At 49.3% G+C, this 19,913-nt stretch overlaps 1 protein-coding gene across 2 annotated transcripts in view; it reads left to right on the top strand.

The window, feature by feature from the left end:
* The window catches only part of GRAMD1B (GRAM domain containing 1B), a 154,800-nt gene that overhangs the window by 26,269 nt on the left and 108,618 nt on the right, over positions 1 to 19,913 (top strand). For both annotated transcript variants that reach the window (XM_087828688.1, XM_087828687.1), the window contains exon 2: positions 3,817 to 3,894. In XM_087828688.1, the coding sequence (XP_087684814.1) occupies positions 3,817 to 3,894 (78 nt within the window). The remainder of the gene's footprint in view (positions 1 to 3,816; positions 3,895 to 19,913) is intronic.

Below are 19,913 nucleotides of genomic sequence, written 5' to 3'. Positions count from 1 at the left end.
CCACAGCAATTGCCACCACGGATTTATCTGCAGTCCCTGCTGGTCAGTGTTCACCTCTCTTGGCAGCGTGTTCCTTGACGATGCCCCAACAGGAGTGGCTGCCATCGGCACCTTGTCGGTTGGTTGTCTTTCGTGTCGCTGTGTCGCAGTGCACCGGGAATAATTGTGCCTCCTAGACCAGGAGCCCTTCAGGCCCGTCTCCTAGTGCAGTGCCTGCTACGTGATGAATGCGTGGTAAATGGAGCTGGCCTGGCACGCCTTTTCTCCTCACTTCTGCTTGTCCTGCTCCAGTGTCAGCACAGAAAACCAAACCAGTTGTAGAGACAATCTTATCTGCCCCCGAGGGAAGTGATCTGCCTCTGTCCTGTGTTTCTGTAGCAGTTAATATTTATTCCTAAGAGCTATCGTTTTCTCCGTTTAAATGTAGTTACTGATTTTGATTCTGACTTTCCAGATTGTAAACACCTTGAGAGCAGGGTCCTCTCTGCTTCATATTTTTGTTTTCCATGACTCACAAAACAATGCCTTGCACATAGTAGTCCTAGCATTCATACAGTTAGTGCGTGCAAGGCACTGTTCTTCATACTTCACATGTTCATTCTTTAATCCTCACAATGGCTTAACAGGTAACAACTGTTATGAGTACCTGTCTCCATTTCATAGGTAAGAGAAATGACGTTAAATAATTCGCTCAAGGTCTTATAATAGGAAGTGGAGGAGCTTGGATTCCATCCCAGGAGCACACTTCAGGGTCTAGACTTAACCGCTGCCTTGATGCTGCCCCTGGTTGGCATGGGCACGTAGAGGGCGTTGCATAAATACTGTTGAGTGCGTGCAGGTGGATATTTCTTAGTTACTTTGAACCAATCAGCAGTTGAAGGCGATGCATTGTTGCTTTCATCTCTACCATCTGAGCTGCTTTCTAAGCAATGGGAAGGCCAGAAGGGGGTGCCAGAGGCTGGTTCTCCTTTCGCTTCCAGACGTCTGGATGGGTTGGCCTCCTGAAGGTTCGCGTTTGGAAGTCAACAGTGCCACCTTGTGGGACAATTTGCTAATGTCAGCTCAGAATTCTTTTTCTGAACCCCTGGTAAATTGTCCTTGAGTTCTGGGATCCCCTTTATTAGCTTACCTTTACGTTTTGATTGCCAGAGAGAGGGGAGGGCAAGTAGGAAGAACCAGCCCGTTGTAGTTTATGTGAAGTCAGGTTTGGTCTCCCTCGTGACGAGGCCGTAACCTGGTCATTTGGGTTGGTTAAGCCCCGTGGGCTGGCTCCAGGCGCCCTCCCGTCTACTTCTCCCAGGTGCTGCTGCTGTAGGTGGTAGGAATGGCACTGGGTGTTAGTCCGGTGGGGTCACACTGGACCTGGGTTCAGCAACCTTTGTACTTAAGTCCTGGCTAGAAAAGAATTCAGAGCCAAGACCCGAACTATGAGAGAACATTTATTTGGTAAATCACAGAAGTAGAAGAAGTAATTCCTGGAAGAAATGGGCTTAGGAAACAAGCTATAGAGGCAAAGGAAGGGCCCTTGGAGCTTGGGAGTGAGGAAGCTAACGGTAAGGTGCCTGGGGGGGTGGGAGGGAAAGGGAAAGGCAAGGGCATGCTCCCGGGAGGGAGGGCGCTGGGTCCTCCATCCTAATGTTTCTAAGGGAGGAGATTTTAGGGGAGGTCCCAGGGGAAGATCCCAATAGAACATTCAGCAGCTTTCCAGGTGGGTCCTTTCAGGGTTGTGGTCTCCACTGATTGATCGGACTGATTGGTGGCACGGGGTGGGCGCATCATTCAGTGCAGCTGGTCCTGAGGTCAGCCGTGGCTGGTTTTGCTTCTTTTCTGGGTCTGGAGCTGAAATACATTCAAGGCCTGGATGTTATCTCTAGGGACAAAAGGTCGGGTCCAAACCTCAGGACCAGGGATATGCTAGGGGAGGAGAGGCCACCCTGGGGGCGAGGTCTCACCCTGTGATTGTCCTTTGCACCCAGGGCTTTGCATCCTGCTGACCTTCTGTACCTGGCCCATGGTCCTTGCCCTGCTCGTGTCTGTCTAACTGCCCATCACGCAGCGGCCGTCTAGACTGCTGTCCCTCTCCCCACGCTCGCCTCGAGCTGTACCTGCCGTGGAACTTGGTTCCATCTTCTTTGGGTTGCCTTCTGTAGTATAACACGTACTCACGTTACATGGAAGAGGGGCCTCGAGGCGCGTAGCAGGTCACTCCCACTGTAAGAGGTCCCGTGGGTCAGCAACACAGCAGGGTAACTTTGTCACAGGGAGTTTGTGAAGGTCTGTGGGACCCGGCAGAGGGGGAATCACGAGCAGCCACTTCATAAGTGAGCAAGGGGCGAACTGCTTCGTGTTGGCAAGTGAGGAGGAGGGGACTGTGCACACGCTTAGTTCCTGCCAAGCATCCGAGGCTCTGTGTGTGGTCTGTTCTGGTTTCTGTGTTTGAAAATTTGATATAAACTGCTTCTAAGTTCATTTACTTCTTGCTAGAAGGACAGAACATAGTGTGTGGTTATAACTGTGGCCCCAGAAAATCGTGTTTCTTTGATTGGGAGGAAGGCGCTGGAGCAGGCGCCCGCCCTGTGGGGCCCTTCAGGCTGCAGTCTGCTGGGAGTGGGTCCGAGGACTAGACTCGAGCTCAGTGCATCCCGCTGTGGACAGTTTGGTCAGAACAAGGTGGCGGCTTTGCTGTTATGGAGCCTGGGTTATGGTGACACTTATGGTAATAGGAATTTATTATTAAGATCTTTGCGAGGCGGGGGTTTGCTAGCTTTTTCTGTAAGGAGAGGTGCTGAACATTCTGGGCTCCGTGGGCCTAAGGGGTCCACTGCTTACTCTGCCCTGAGAACGAAAGAGCAGCCAGGGGCGGTCTGTGGACGGGTGGGCTCACGGCTCGGCCAGCATGGTTCGGCTCTGCAGTTGAATTTCATGTAATTTTCAGGAAACTTTTTTTTCTGTTTCCTTCCCAACCGTTTTAAAAGGCAAACACTTCAAAGAACTAAGAAGGAGACAAAAAAAACACCCAAAAGAGGCAAACACCATTCTTAGCTCCATGGGCTGCACAGAATAGGCTGCTCCACATCTGGCCTGGGGCCTGTAGGTTGGGGACCTCTGGTGAGATGCTTAGAGTAGATAATAACTAGCAATTAATAAAGGTATTTGTCCGTAAGCTGCATGTTTGGTTAGTGTCCTGAGGTGTGTGGACAGCTTTTCTTTGTCTTGAGTAAGATGAAGGACAGCTGAATCCCAGTAACTTTAATGTAAGCATCTTGAAAACTCTGAACTGAGCTCGGCAACCATCTTGCCTCCAGGGCTCTAAGGGGTGGACGGACTCCACCCGCCAACCCTTCCTTTCCCCTCAGCCTCCCAGCCTTCCCTGGAGGCAGAGAAGCGGGTCCCCTCCGCCCTTCTGGAATTCTCCCCCCCCCCATACCTCTTCTGTGTGCCGTCTCCCCCACCGCCTACGCCAGGTCCTCCGGAGTCCGGTGAGGGGGAAGAAGGGCTTAGGGTCCTGTCCTAGGGATTAAGAGGCCCGTGCGGAGAATGCGGGAGGCAGTCGCTCGCTCAGATCACACAGCCAGGGCCGAAGGAGGTTAGGACCTGCCTCTTCAGCTCCAGGTGTGTTGAGTGGGGTTGTCACCAAGTTTGTGTCATTTCTCAGGTCCACTGATGTCAGCACACTCTCTGGGCAAACTTACACGGGGAACTTGTATTTCTAAACTGTTGTAACCCCCGTTTCTTTGTCAAGCTGAAGCTTAAACGACCTCCCGCAGGGTTGAGAAAGAAGCTGTCCCTTAACGGCCCTTTCCTGTGTCTCCGCAGCAGCCAGCAGAGCAGCCAGCAGAGCAGCCACGAGGATGATTCTGGCCGGTTCCTGAGTCCTCGGGTGCAGGACGGAAGGTGAGCCCAGGAAGAGGGAGAGGGCGCAGGGAGATGTGCCGGGGGACCGTGAGGAGACCGTGGCCCTGGTCTTCTTGAGGAAAAGCTTTTGATTAAGTGACAGAGTGTAGAAAAGAAAGCAAGGATTTATTGGCTGCAGCAAAACTGTACTTGGGACGGCGAAACAGGGCAGGGCACAGAAGCAGCAGGAGAGCCCGGGCCGGGCTGCTCTGGCTCATGGAGAAGTCGGGGAGATAGATGGGGCAGGTCCAGGGGTGATCCCGGGACGAGCTGCCGCTGCCCATTGCTACCCTGGTTTCAAGTCTCGTGGGGTCCCCGCACAGGGGAGGAGATGTCGCTGACATGCTCCCCTGGGGGTCCGGGGGGAGAGAGCGCCCCGGGATGTTCATTTTCAGGGGTTTTAAAGGCTGGGTGTTTAGGGGAGTCTTGGGGGGGATCAGTAGAATACTCATCGGTTTTATGCTGATGTGTCCAAATGAGATTTATTCCCCTAACTCCACCTGTCCTTGGGTGTGGTTGACAAAGGGCGCTAATTGGATTTCTGCTGTCTCCCTGAGTAGGGTGATTTAAGCTATCTACCCTCTGGCTGGGGAGGAGAAGTGCAAACCGTTTACCTTTAGTGTCCTTGGCTTAGGGGAGATGGGACTTACTAGACGGCTGTAAACTGCTGTTGAACTGTCTGTCCTAGTTTCCCTGTTCCTTGTCCTGGAATTTTCCCAGCTTCATACTGTACTATAACAAAGAGATTGTAGGGATGGGGCGAAATGGAGTAAGATTGCGCTTCCACCATGAGCGAGAGCTGTGGGTAACTGAAGTAGGAGATGCCAGACCTCTGTACTCAGGGATGGCTGGACAGACGGGCTCACCCGGAGGCGAGGGAACACCGGGAAGGGGCTGGGCCCAGGCTTCTGGGCTCCCTGGGGGAGAAGTCACCCAGACGTGTGGGAGGCCGTCAGAGGGAGCTGGGACTTGAGGCACACTCTGAAGGTTGGGTCAGTGTGCTGGGAGTGGAAGGTGTCTTGTGGATTGTGGGTGTCAGAGGTTGATGGAGAGTGGGCTGGGGGTGTGGGGTGCAGTGGGAAGAGGTTCCGAAGCGCTCAGCTGAAGATGTGAGGTGATTCGCTAAAGCTCAGGCTGAGGGCCAGCCAGCCCCTGCCCAGGTGGTGCCCGTGGGCCACAGGGGAGGGCTGTGTCCAAGCAGAACTGTGCCCATTTGGACACAGTTGATGTTACATGAAAAGAGGCCTCCGCTGGCATTCCGCAGGGCTCTGCCTCTCGTCCAGCTCCGATGACCATGTTTATCAACAAGCTGGAGGAAAAAGTAGAAGGTACTTTTACTTCAATTTGTCAAACTTACGGCAGACACACAGCTGCGAGGGAACAGAAACACCCAGATTACAGAATCAAGATTTAGTATTATTTCAAATAGAACTATGGGTAGAAACACGGAGACTTTTCTGTTTAAAGTAAATGTGTTATTATATATTTATATTTATATGGCACATTTATGAATTTATATTAGAATAAATAGTTTATTAAATGTAGGATTATCACAGGGAGCCAACATAGTAGCCAGCAGTTTTGACAGGATTCTATGTGGAACAGAATTTGTGGGCTTTTTTACCAGACCAATGTGAGCCAATAATAGACACAAGTACCAAATGATTGTTGAAAGTCTGGATTTGTTGATGGAAGCGTGGAGGCAGGGATTAAAAAGAAAAGTTTCACTGTGGTTTCCTAGTGTGACCATGTCTGTTATATCCATTTGAAAACAGATACTGATAAATTGGAGCCCAGGAAAAAGTAATGCAGGTGATAACTATATCTTATAAATGTCGGTTGAAGGAAAGGAGTTCAGGAAACGAGAAGGTTTAGGGCACCTGTAACAGCACTTATTAAGTATCTGGAAGCCTAAGGAATGTAACCAGAGGGGAGAAGCCACAGCAGGATTATCAGCTCAGGAAGAACTCTCCTGGGTTAGCGGAGACCTGCCCGCAGCGGAACAGGCCTTGCAGGGGAGTGAGCCTCCCCTTCACGCAGTGTTCGAGCAGAAGCTACATAGTGTGTCTTGGAAAGGATTCGTCCTGGGCCAGCGGTGGGACCTCTGTAACCCTGATCTCTTCAGATTATAATGTTTTGTGAGTTCTGCCCTAGTTCTCAGTTGTTTTATGTTCATTATTAACTGAAATGAACAGTTCAGCTCATCAATTTAGGCAGACGGTATATGGAGGCGCGGGGCCCCGAGGAGCAAGGGCTGCCATTCCTGTTAAGACACTTAATCAGTTGTGATCCTATGGCAGTCCCCTCAGCCTCTAGAAAGGCCTACGTTCTCTTTTGAAAGTTTTATGGGTTTCGGCAGCCATGCTCCCCAAGTCGGAAGGGGCCGTAGAGTTCCCCAGCGCCGCCCCCTTCCCTGTGTTGGTCTCCTAGGGGTGCCCTCCATTTCCAATCGGGACGTCTTCAGCTGCTCCTGTCAGCTCTTTGGTTGACAAAGGCAACTGCGTGTATTTTCTCTCTGCTGCTTGATGCATTCCCGGGAGAGTAAGTGCTGACTTGCGCCTTTCCCAAGGCACTCGACCTGACTCAGGACGCTCGCTGCCGGCACATTAGAGAGCCCTGCCTTTGGTTCCCTATTTGGGATTATGTGGTCATATAAATTCTGTTCTGGCTCCTTCTCTGCCCACTCCTCTAACCAATTCAGCTGTTACAGAGGGTCCCCCATCTAAAACCTCTGCCAAGGAAAATCTCTAGGTGTTTCCTTGCCCTTTCTTCCCGTGCCTGGCTCACTGAGAGCTCCCTACCCTCTTTCTGGGGGACAGTGGATGTGGCTTTGTTCCCCTTGGCAGTATGGGAAACAGGGCTGTGAGCGGAAGTGTGCTCCCCATGGCGGTCCCTGCGGACCCCTCCCAGAGACTCAGGAGGGTATGTGTGCACCTTGGCCTTTCTGAGTGAAGCCTTTTTCCCTTCTCAGCCCATGGGTTCTCTCAGAGAGAGCAAGTCCCCGGAGCACCAATTAATCGCCCAGCTTCAGCTCAGAGCAAACCATACACCCTGCCCCTAATCTTTTCTCTAACATGTTTCCACCCAATTAAGAGACTCTCTGGGACAGCTCAGACGTTGGTCTGTGACGCCCTGGCCTGGGCAGGTGTGAGACGGGAGATTTCCGCAGTGATGGGGTCTGGCTCAGGCCCCTTGCTCCGGGCCTCTGGGCACTGTGGGCACTGTGCCATGCTGGTTTCAGTGGCGTTTCCTACATCTCATGTACCCTTTGCCACTCCCCTGGGAGGCAGGTAGGGCAGGTGTTATTGTCACGGATTGAAAATGGTCAAGTATGAGGCAGGTAATAAGGTCCCTTTTCAGTGGCTGCTCCTAATTCTGCAAACCATGTGGTAAATTATAAGACGAAGGATAGTTTCATAGATCAGGCCAAAGAAAAGTAAAATTTATTTTTTTCTCTTTTAAAAATCAGAATTTTAATCTTTCAGTATGAGATGTACTTTAACATTGATTTTTCTTTTTCCTGTACAAGGGTCAGAATGGATATAATGTTTAGAGACAATCGCTACCCTACCGTAGTCTAAGAATGTCCGCATTACAGCAAAGGGGAGCAGGCTCCGCGTGGTGTCCACACCTAGGGCGCCTGAGAACCTGTCCCGCACTCACATCGGTTTCTGTCCTGAAGGGAAAAGCCTTTGGAGCCGAGGGGGGGCAGAGGGTGGGTGTGAGGGAGGGAGTTGCTTCCTGAGCCGGTGTGCGTCAGGGGGAAGGGTTGATTTCAGGAAATAATGAATTTATGGGATTTGGGGGATTGTCTCAGAGTTAGAAATACCCCTCCCCCCCAGGTTTTAAGTAGAAAACAAAACGGATCTAACTTCCTAAGGTATGTGTATGTGTGTGTAATGGAATATGGGACATTAATCCATTTTTATATTTCTAGGTAAAGTCAGGGGTGCATGTAAAAAACACTTGTTCCCAGATTCAGCCCAAACTGGACCAATCGTTAGGGTTTCTCGGGTTGCCAGATTTTTATTTAGTATATTCACCCAGTGGCAGAAACTTTTGAACAAAGCTGGACTGTAGGAAAAGGAGCTGTTTTATCGGGACATTTATGTGGCGGTGTTCGTTTCACAGGCCACGGGCGCCATGAGTCGGGAAGCCTGTTAGGTACAGGAAAGTGAGGCGCAGGGTGCGGGTGCAGGCGGGGCCATTCCCGCGTTCACCCCATAGCCTGTGCGCCCACCGGGAGCCTGCTGGGGCCTGGGCTGCAGGAGGGCAGAGGCTCACTGCCCTGCGGCTCTGTGGTGGATCGGAAAGAGCAAAAGAGAGCCTTCGAGTCAGACCAACTTAGCTTTGACTACCTTCTTTCTTACTGCGCGTTTTAAAAGGCAACTTACTCGGCCTTCCTCAACTATATAGGTCCCTCGTTTGTTGGAACCTTTTACTGTAAATAAATGAGACAACATGTGTGCCTGGCAGCTGCTAGTCCTCTGGTGGTTTTGGTGTCATGAGATTTACTCTGTTTCTTAGCAGATCTGTACTCTCTTGTCCTTGAAGACAGCAGAGACGGAAAGAACGTATAGAATACCAAGACCTGCGAAGTGCCTCATATAGATACTAAGGATAAAGAGGTTAAGGCATGGTGTTTCTCCTCAAAGCCCTGCTTCCTTATGGTGAGGCATCCCTGTAAGCAAGCAAGTGAAATGCAGTGTAATAATTGACATATGGAATTAATACAACTGAGAAATTGGTTTACTAATGTACTTAATAGGCCTATTCAATGAATCTTGCACACTTTTTTTTAAATGCTCACCCGAGGATATGGTTTTTTATTGATTTTTTAGAGAGAGAGAGGAAGGGAGAGAGAGAAAGAAACATCCATATGAAAGAGAAGCGTTGATCGATTGCCTCGCATATGCACCCTGACCAGGGATTGAACCTGCAGCCAGGGTACATGCCCTGACCAGGAAGCAAACCCGAGACCTCTTGGGGTGATTGCCTCGCATATGCACCCTGACCAGGGACTGAACCTGCAACCAGGGTACATGCCCTGACCAGGAAGCAAACCCGAGACCTCTTGGGGTGTGGGACGACATTCCAACCAACAGCCACCCTGCCAGGGCTTGCATACATTTTTAAATTAAATATAATCCTCTCAGCAACCCTATCAAATAGATGCTATTATTATCTTCATATTAGAGTTTAGGAAGCTGCGGCTCAGTGGAGTTAAGAAATTTGCCCAACTTTTTTGTGTGTGTGTTTGGGAAGTTTGCATAATATGGGGAATTCCCTGATTCTTGAATATTTAATAGAGTTTTTTAGTAAACCTTTAGAATAGGAAGTATCTTCCTAGATGTAAGGCAGAAAGCAGAAAAATAATAAAGTGATCGATATATCAGGAGAAACTAGTTTTATTAAATTTTTTTATATACTCCTTGCTTATTTGTCAGAATAGTGTATATTATGTTATTAATGAGAAAAATTTAATAATCAACTTGATTATAATAAATAAAAAGAAATTTGCCCAAGAGAAACAGAAGTACTCTGCTTGGGGCGAGGGTGGGGAGGGGAGGAGGTGAGGGGGTATCTAGAAAGATTCCGTGGAGGGGGTTGTGCATCAGTTGGAGCTGCAAGGTGAGCAGGAGCCTGTCAGGTGAGCAGTGTTGCCAGGCAGGGGAGCGAGCGGAGGGAAGCCTGGCAGCTGAGAGAGCAAGGCGTGATCAGGAACTGGGGACACTTCAGTATTGCCGCAGATCGTGTCCCAGGAGGGGGTAGCCTGCAAGTAGCTAAAAGTCAGGTGCCCGATCACGTCACATCCTGTCTTAATAGACTAGACTGGGCTTCCTTTATAGACGAGGGGAGCCTGGGAGGGATTTTGAGGAAGGGGTGCCCAGGTCACTCCCAGATTCTCTTGTGAGAAAAATCGCTTTGGCCCTAATGTGGAAGATGGACTTCAGGGGCAAACACTAGAAGCAGATAGATGAGGAATTGTTGACCTGCTCGTTGGTTCCAATATTTAACGAGCATTTATTGAGTGTGCCCTCTTGCAGGCATTGGTGCAGCTATGAACAGGATTAACCATGGTCTCTCCTTTCATGGTGCCTACTTTATAGAGAGAGGAGATAGATAGTAAACAAATAAACAAAAAATCAAGTAACAATAAGTGCTGTAAAGACAGTGAAAAAGGATGGTGCCATGGAGCAAAGCTTTTTGAGACTACTGTAAGTTGGCTGGGAAGGGATGGCTAGATGTTTTCAGCTGAGACCCGATGGGCACATGTCTTAATTGTGGTAGTAAGGACAAAAGGCGGAACCAATGGAAGAAATTTAGTAAATAGGTTTAAAAGACTTGCATCTGGGTTGAGGAAGGGTAACCTACGGTTTCTGGTTTGGGCAGCAAATGAAAGGCAGCATAGTCTAGATGTTAAGTGCCTGTCTGGGTTGGGACTGTGCTTCTGCTGCATGCGCTGTGATCTTGGACAGATCACCTCACCTTTGTGCCTCACTGTCCTCATCTGTAAAGTGGATATAAATGTAGTTCATACCTCATGGAGTTGTTGAGAATTGAGTCTGTATATGATGATTAGAATAGGACTAGTACGTGGAATATGACTAGTATTATATATGTGCTCCCTATTATTATTATGTTAATATTATTACTTATTACTAAAATATTGGATTTAAAAGGGGGAAGAATGAGAAGAACAGGAATGCTGGTGAGTTTAATTTAGACATGTGGCGTCTAAACTACCCATAGAGCATATACGTAGGGAGATAACACTAATGTGAGGGCTAAAACAAAATTAATACATTTTCCTCCCACCTTCTAAATTCTTGCTGGGCTAATAAATTAACACAGATTAAGAGGAGAAAATAAAATTTTAATATATGCACATGAGGAATTCACATATGCATGAAAATTCCAAAGGCAGTGAGGCAACACTGGGTATATATGACATTTTGGACAAAGGAGGAAAGGGAGGAACAAGGTGTTAGATTTCAGAAGTGAGAATGGGCGATTTACAGGTAAGCTGAGGTAGAGCAGGAACACACATGGCAGGCAAATTCTTGCTAGGCAACTCAGAAACAATGGGACATGGGGTATCTAGCTAACAGGCCCTGCATGAAGTTCTCCTTTTTAGCATACTTAATTCAAATTAGGCTAAGGGGAACATCCTATGGTTTCCTTTCTGAAGTGGGTATTTTTATCTTAATATCTTGGGCAGAAAGGGGGGAGGGTCAAAGGTTCTTTATGGATCTTTTATTTCTTAATAACTAGCTTAAAGTAAATATCTCAAAAGGCAACTTCAAGGTGGCTGAACTTTGGTTCCTTGCACTAAGCAGTTGGCTATACCTGTTGAAGCTCAGTAAAAAAAACTACTTATTTGGACATTAGACTGTAGTTAAGACAATAGTCTTAGTATTAGCAAAGTTCAAGCAGAGGCAAAGGAAGGAGGAATTTACAATAGTTTGAAGCCAAGAAAACTAGGAGACCAAAATATCATAGAGGTTAAGAAAAGAGTCAGAAAGAGGGTAGAGATAGGTAAGATGGGAACTAAAAAGGATCTTCTGCAGTGGCAATTAGGAGTTCAGTGGTGACTGTAGAGCAGTTTTAGAAGAGTTTATGAGAGGAGGGAGAAGAGACTGAACATGGAGAATTTAATTCGTTCTAGGAGTTTGCCTGGGAAGAAGAGAAATAGAGATGATACCTAGAGGAGAAGTCCGAGGTGACTGGGGAGAGTTCACGCAAGCATTTTTTAAATCTCTGAAGTAGAAATCTGTAGGTCAAGGATGACAATTTCATAGAGGACATTATTCATTTATTCACTCAACAAACTCGATTATGTACTATGTACTCATTGAGTTTTCAGTCTGTTGAGGTGACAGTATTAACAAAATTGAGTGTATGACAGAGAAAATACAAACTTGGATATATGCATTAAAGGAAGGGAACATGGTTCCATGAGAGAGTATATCAAAGAAATTGGACCAGGTATGAAGGGAGCAGGGTGAGGTTGTAATGGTTGAGATAAGACCAAAGGATGAGTCTTAGGTGAGAAGGAAGCAGTGAGATGCAGTGAAATGAGATAGATGGGCAGGAGCTTGGTTGGCCATGACAAGGACTTGAGTCTTTAAACTAAGAGCATCAAGAAGCTATTGTAAGTCTTTAAGAGGGGAGGTGACAGTGTCACCTGAAAGGAACAGGGCCCCAGTGGGTCAGGCTGGCCAGTAGTCTATGGTTTCTTGACTTCGTGCAGGAAAGATTTCATGACATGAGTCCACATGATTTTGAGAGTATGTTTATTAAAGCTGGGGACAGTGAAACAAAGGGAGGGCTTAGGATAGAAGAAGCAACAGGAGAGCCTCGGCGGTACTCTGCTTTGGATCTCTAGAAACTATAAAATTATAGGAAAGAAGTGAGCCATGCTGGGCTGTGTGGACTCACTGAAGTAAAAGTCACAGTGACAGAAGTGAGCCAGTGCTGGGCTGCTGTTAGCTCACTGGAGAGTCAGAGAAAAGGGGGCCTTGGGACAGATTTGGGGGGTTAGACCAGGATGAGCTGCTGCTGCTCCCCGGTTGCAAGTCTCGCTGGGACTCTTAGAGCTTAGGAGAAAGAGCAGAGATACAAGCCTGAAAAGGGGGAAGAAAGGCATGGACGTTCTCCAGAGGGAGTCCTGCTGACTCGCTTTATCTTGAGGGGTTTTATCTGTTTTCTAAAGGCAGGGAATTTCAGGGGAGGATCTCAATAGAATATTCATCAGCTTTCCAGGTGTGTCTTTTTAGGGTTGTAGTTTCCACTTATTGATTGGCTCTAGGGGAGGGGGTCACTGGTCATTGCATCTGGTCTGATGTCAGCCGTGGTGTCGTCGCCCCTTTGGGTTTTGCTGATTTTCTGGGCCTGGAGCTGAAACACAGCTGAGGTCTAAATATCATCTCTAGTTCGACCAAACTCTGACTCCCTGGTCAACAGACCCCAGGCTTTGTTCCTAAGATTATTTGATGCTGGTCAGAACTTCATTGTATTGAGGACCCAATGCTTAAGGGAGTGGCCATGCAAGGGCAAGTATGGGCGTCCTATGAGGCTGTTCTCTGCCCCCTTGTTTTCCCTCTCAGGGGGTCTACAACCATATGACTAGTGATATGCCAGGGGAGGAAAGGTCAGGTGAGGGTCCAAACCTCATGGCCAGTGATATGAAAGCTGGGAGAGGGTCCGAACTGCAGGACCAGCAATATGAAAGGTCAGGGGGTCTAAACCTCATGAGCAGCGATATGCTAGGGGAGGAAAGGTCACTCTGGAGTGAGGTCTTTATTTTCCCAGTTCTGTCCGTTGCTAGGCACCCAGGGCCTTCTGCCCTGGTGACCTCCTGTACCTGGCCCATCGTTCTTGCTCTGCTCACGTCTGTCTAACTGCCTACCACAACAGGATCAGATTTTTATTCTGAAAAGACTGCAATGTATGGAAAGGATAGAGGCAGCCCTGTTGGATGCAGAGATCGGCTTGGGCAGTTAGGAGGCTATTGCAGTAGTACAGGCAAAGGATGTTGGTACTGTGGACTTGGCTGGTGGTCATTATAAAAGAAAAGCAGGTAAATTCAAGACATGTTTAGGGGATAAAATAACGAGAAATTGGTGATGGATTGGACCTGGGGAGAGGAGAGAAGGGAGGCCTTCAGAGTCAGTACTGAGATCCCAACGTGCTCAGCTGGGTGGTACCATCTGTTGAAAGATGAGGAAGCAAGGTTTCTGGTTGAGGCAAGAAAAGGCAGATATAGATCACAGCGGAAAGGATTACTTTTGAAGGACTACCTCTGAATAGGAGATAATAGTGGGTGCGGATGCAGGTGAGTTCATAGGTGTGTGGTAGGAAGGTGAGGTTCATAGCAGGATCTATTTTCTCTGTGTGGTAGGAAATATCATCCTCTTAGATCAAGGAAGGGGGAATGGGAGAACTGTAAGGTTTGGGTATATTTAATTGGGGGCTTTCTTGTATTGCCTTTTCTCTGACTAGCTAAACATGTTTTACCGGAACTCACACTCATTTCTTCTGGTTGGGACAGGGAAGGCGGGCTGCGTCCTGCCTAGGTGACAGGTGTAGTGGTCAGCTGTGCTGGGCAGGGAGGGCAGGCTGTGTCCTGCCTGGGTGACAGGTGTAGGGGTCAGCTGTGCTGGGCAGGGAGGGCAGGCTGTGTCCTGCCTGGGTGACAGGTGTAGGGGTCAGCTGTGCCGGGCAGGGAGGGTGAGCTGTGTCCTGCCTGAGTGACAGGTGTAGTGGTCAGCTGTGCCGGGCAGGGAGGGTGAGCTGTGTCCTGCCTGAGTGACAGGTGTAGTGGTCAGCTGTGCCGGGCAGGGAGGGTGAGCTGTGTCCTGCCTGGGTGACAGGTGTAGGGGTCGGCTGTGGTTAATCCTGCCCAGCACTTGCTCCGTGGTGTGCACTCTTTGGTTTACTTATCTGTCTTCCCACCAGCCCAGGAGACCCTGGAGGGTAGAAACTGTATCTGCTTTGTTTGGCACAAAGTGCTTAGCCGATGCTTGTGGAATTCATGAATGAACAAATGGAGAAACCAAGGTAATGGACTTCGAGGTCAAAGGACAGGCCTCTGGAGTTGAAGCAAGGGCAGAATGCAGGCTCACCACTTCTGACATAGGTCCAGCCACCCTCTTCCAATTAATGGAAAGATGTTTCAATTCTGCTTATTCTAGCCCAGAAATGGTCCCAAAATAGCATATTTCCAGAGCCCTCTAGCTCCATCTGCCTGCTTGGCCCCTGAATTCCCCGTGGTCCCAGGACACTCAGGTGATCTCCCAGTCAGCTCCCTCACCACGAGGAAGGAGCCCAGTAAAACCGTTGGGGAGCAGTGCCCGCCAGCCTCCCCCTCCTTCCTGCGCCAGCAGCCAATGCACCTGCAGGTGCAGCTCTGTCCTGAGGACAAAGGAGAGGAAACTCACCAAGGGCTCGAGTGCTGCCAGATGTTCCAAATGGAGGAGGGCTCTGTTTGGAGCTGAGGCCTGCCTGGGCTGAAGGCAGAGGGGATCCTGGTAACACAGAGCCTTGGCCCCCCCACCTCTCAGGCCTCCACCTGCCTGTGTTTTGTATTGAACATCAGGGGGAGCTCATGTGCAGGACCACGGTGGACAGTGAAGGAGCTGCAGAGGTCCAGGCAGCTCCAGAGCAGTCCCCCGCCATCGAGGCCCTGGCTGCCATGTCGCGGGCCCTGCCCTGAGCCCAGCATGGTGCACAGCCTGCACTCCGGGACCATCTCCTGCAGCTCGGCTGTGAGGCAGGCCTGTCTGTACCATGTCTCTTCCCTGAGGAGGAAGCTGTTCTTTCTGCGAGCCAAGTAGGTGGCGGGGCCCCTGGCGATTACAGCATGAGGAGCTGGCTCTTGGCTGGTTGGGATTACCTGGGACTCTTGACAGAGACGGGAGTGCTTTTGGGGTTGGCTCCCATGTTTGGGGATATTCTTGCCAAGTGACAGGCTCCCAAGAGGGAGACAGTCAGTGATTTGTTGCAAGAGGCTGACGGGACAGATGTCCTGTGGCCTTTGTGAGGATGGAATGTTGGACTGGGCTCACTGTGTATCTTCCAAGGAGGTTACTAGGCTGTTTGGGTTCTTCATAATCAGCCAGGATCATTATTTCCCTCTTTCATAGTAAATTAGTTGGTAGAGAACTTGGAGGTCCCAAGAGAAAGGTGCTATAGAGAATGGTGTATTCTACCTGATTTAGGGTGCCTTGGGGCCTCCGGGGGTGCTGATCCTTCCCTTCCAGGGATAGGGACCTATCGGGGGTATTTGGGGCTGTTAATTCTGTGTTCACTCTTACACCCATTCCTCAGGGACTTCGCTCTGAGTACGGAGCTTGCCCGAGCAGGCTGTGGGAGACCTGAGCGTGCACCAAGCAGGTGTGGTGTGCCTCTTCCACACGGGCCCTGTTCCCGGCAGGGTGGTGGTGCAGTGGCTATGGGCAGATTGTGTTGTTTATTTGTTTATTGATTTAGTGAGTGAAATAGCAATAAAAAAAGGAAAGATGGGGCAAATGGAGTGAGGAGAGACAAGAAGAAGAACGATAGTGAGAGAGTCTAAATGGATTTTAGAGGTAGGAGGTGACTTGATCTTGATTCTCTCTCTCACACACATACAGTGTGCATACAGGCATAGATGCCCATGAGGGTCTGGCCATCTATTAACAAGAGTTTTGTCCCTAGGGGTGCTCTCATGGCAGAAGTTTTGCAGGTGGGGACAGAGACCGAGTCCTCGTTCTGACGAGGTGACTTCTCAGGTCCTGACCACCAGGCTGTGCCGTGCACACAGCAGACGGCTGACAGACAGTGACAGAGTCGGAGGTTCTCTGGTCCCATGGTTAGTGCTGGTGGCAGAGGCAGATTCTCTCTGCCGTTGTCATGTGGAACTTAGGAAGCTGAGAAGACCCAATGACCTCAGTTTAGATTCTGGCTCTGCCACTTCCTGGCTGTGGTCCTTTCGCTAATCATTGTATCCTCTCTAAATCTGCTTCCTCCCCTAAAAATGGAGATAATAGTACCTACTTTGCGGTGATTGTGGTGATCAAAATGCGATAAAATGGGAAGAGCTCTGGGCACTGTGTCTGACACTCAGTAAATGCAGCTCCTGTTCCTGTTGCTGTCAGCACACGGTAGACGTGGGCTGAGCCTGCGAGGGAGAGGAAGGTGAGTTCTAAGGCGCTAGAGGATTGCAGGTTGGAGAACTGGTTTGGATGAGCCATGAATGAGTCCATGAGAGAGATGCTTGATGGCTCCTTAACCTTTAAAAGATGGCATTTAAAAGACAGCATCATACAAACTCCATATATTTTCCAGGATCAACTGTACAAATAATGGTTTCTTTCCTTTTGCCTGTAAAAAAGAACGTGTATGCTTAGGTTTCTGAGTGTTTAATTGTCCGGGGGAGCCAGTCACATCAACTCCGGTCCTCCCTTTCCCAGCTCACTTTCCATCTCAGCACTGATCGTGTTGTAAGTGTATCTGTGTGTTGACTTGGTTGTTGTCTGTGTTCCCCACTGGTCCCTAAACTCCTCAAGAGCAGGTGACATCTTTGCTTTTGTCACCGCTGGGAACCGACACTGGGTACGGGGCACACGGTAGGTGCTCAGTAAACGTTTGTTAAGTGAGCAGATGAACACTTGACTAGCTCCCTAGGGCTGTAGCTGTAGCTCTGACAGTGTACAGTGATGGGACTCTGCGGCCGTGCCCCCGACGGAGGGCACTGACTGGCCCTCCTACCTCTGTTAATCTCCGACGTTCTCATGGTCCTGGAAGTGGTGTGATTTGTGACCGCCGCCGCCTTTCTCTGACTCACATACTGCTCTGCTTAGGGCAGCAATTTTCAACCCATGTGCTACAAAAAGTTTTAAAACATGCAGTACCCGACTATTTAGTCAGGGGCACTGACCTCTTTTCCCTTAGACTGTCAAATAGAAAAAATGACAACAGCCAACACAACAGCAGCCTTCCAGTGTGAATGAATCAAAATTATACCAATTCTTTTTTTTTGGTCTGATCAGCAAAAAAATGCATATTTTTTTGGTGTGCCACAGAATTTTAGTAATTAGTTTATGCATGCCATGAGATGAAAAGGTTGAAAATTGCTTGGTCTTGTGGAAGACAGCACATAGGGTGTTCAGAGAGGAGAACCTTATTTTAGGTGTAGGCCAAGCTCTGACTTTGGGGGCAGGCCAGAGAGGCAAGCGGGCGTTCCTGCTCCCTCCCCCACCCCCCATCCTCACTGTGCAGCTCCTCTCCGCAGTCCGGCCGCTTCCCTTGCTGTCAGCAGAACAGCCTGCAGGTAGAGCAGTCACCTGCTCTGTGTTACTCCTACGGCTGCATTTCTCCTCTGCCCGGTAAAGGGGCATTAATTATAGCTCAGCAAATGACTTTGTCTCTGCTGATGCGACAGCTGAGATTTGGACAACTAGTGGGATGGTTGGTACCTTTTATTTCCCAGCTCCTCTGCTTCCTGCCCTCCTGCCAGCCAGGGTCCAGGAGGCCCCTGGCGGGTGACATCCGAGAGGCTCAGCAGACTCCCGCAGGCCTGCCCGCTCGGCTGCGTTCTTTGCCACCCTCCTACTTCAGCGCTGAGATGCAGTTGGAGGCCCAGCCCCGCGGGTTCCCTCTCAGGATCTTGCTGATCCTGAACCTAAGCTCAGTGCAGCTGTTGGCAGAGACCTCACTGCTTTTCCATCTGGGCAGGGAAGTCACTGCAAACCGCTGTGAGGAAAAAATGTGGAGCGTGTACTATCAATATAATGTAGAAGTGTATTTATAGCAATCATATATGTGTACTCCTGTACTAAATATTTTGTTTCTTGTATAATTAGGCAGAAAATTTAAAAGGATGAGATGAAAAGGAAATACAAGTTCTGTATTTTCTTCCTGTACTCTTGTGCCCTTGATAATGAGCTGCCTGCTTGGAGACCCGTGTTCTAGGCAGAGGTCAGCACCTTTCCAGGGTTTCAGGGTCCCATGAGCTGGCTCCCTACACAGCGTCCTGGGCCCTCTGTCCAGCTCCGAGAGAGGCGTGGGTAGGCCTAGGGATCTGCACGTGAGCATGAAACCCAGGTGATGCTGACTCAGGTGGTCTCAGACCACGCTTTGAGAAACTTCCCTGTGGCCCGAAGCCTGTTACCCCTGCTCTACCTAGTGTCAAGCACGCACTTAAGTAAGGATGGGACAGGGAGGGCCCAGTGTCCCATTCCTGCCTGTGACACCAGTTTTAGGGAGCCTCTGGCAGACCCTTGGTGGCTTTTACCCCTAGCCTGGGACACTGGGGTCAGGGCATAGTTTCTGTTTCCCCTTAATTATCTTCTTTGGAGCCCATGATTCGCCATCCTGCAGGAAGGAGGAAGGAGGGTGAGGTGGGATGTGTAACTCAGTTAATCGTTTCATCTTATCTGTCACCACCTATTTCGGTTGCTCAGTACTTCTTATCCTCAGCTTGTGAGGGAAGAGCAGTTGACTGCTGGGCTCCCTCCCTTTCTTTTCCTTTCTCACTGTCTGAAGATGAAACTCTTGTAGTTGATCTGCAGAGAAGCCCACGGCAGCCCCGGCTCAGGTGGATCAGGGCTGGGAGAGGGCTGTGGAGTGGAGAGTGCCCAAGTGCCCCTCTCTCTCTAGTGCACAGACATGGAAGCTCCTGGGTCATGCTTTCCGAGAGCCTGACGAGTGAGTCAGTAGAATTCAGGGTTGGACTTTTGAAACTCTTAGTTTATTAATTTAGCTGCACAGCAGACTTGCTTGGGGACCCACAAAGAGCAATTTCACCTGCTCCACACCTTCCCTCTAGAAGTGAAACAGAACTATTACCTGTGTCCTTCTGGGGGCCTCTTACAGGATGGGTAGAGTCTCATCTGGCTGAGCGATATATCATTATTCATACAAGTAAGGGTGTAGGACATAGATCTGGACCGTAGATTAAGGGGCCTTAAGAAGGGGTTCAGAGGGGTCAAATACTCTTTAATTCTTCCTAATTCATGAATTTCTTCTTCAAATCTACGTCGGGTTTTATCTGCCTGCCTATGAATAACTTCCATAATGGGAAACTTGCTGAGGGCATTACCTGGGGTATCGTTCAGTAAACAGACCTGTCATTACAGGAGATACTGCGCATCTACAGAGGAGGAGAGCAAACCCCAGACAGCAGTGGGTGTGTACTTAGTTTGTGGGTACAATGTGAGTGCTGAGGTATTTATTATTAGTAGAATAATAATAGCTGCTATTTTGAGGGCTTTGATGTGCTTAACGCTTTTCTAGCTTATTGCACCATAATAGCTACCCTATAAAGGGAGTTATTCTTCTACCCATTTTCTAGGTAAGGAAACGGAGGCTAGCTTGTCCACCATCACTCCTTGTAAAGGGCAGAGCTGAGGTTCTCTTCAGAGCTCGTTTTGATTCGCAGCACTTTATGGCTCCCCTTGAGAAAGGACCCACGTGGCTGCTGGGGCTCGTGGAGCCCAGTGCAGAGCCTCGGCTCTTTCTTATGCCTCATGGGT

Source organism: Miniopterus natalensis, chromosome 20, assembly GCF_054644295.1.
Source record: "Miniopterus natalensis isolate mMinNat1 chromosome 20, mMinNat1.hap1, whole genome shotgun sequence".
Taxonomy (NCBI): Eukaryota; Metazoa; Chordata; class Mammalia; order Chiroptera; family Miniopteridae; genus Miniopterus; species Miniopterus natalensis.
Note: the sequence above shows the minus strand (reverse complement) of the source record. Positions and strands in the feature narration are given on the sequence as shown.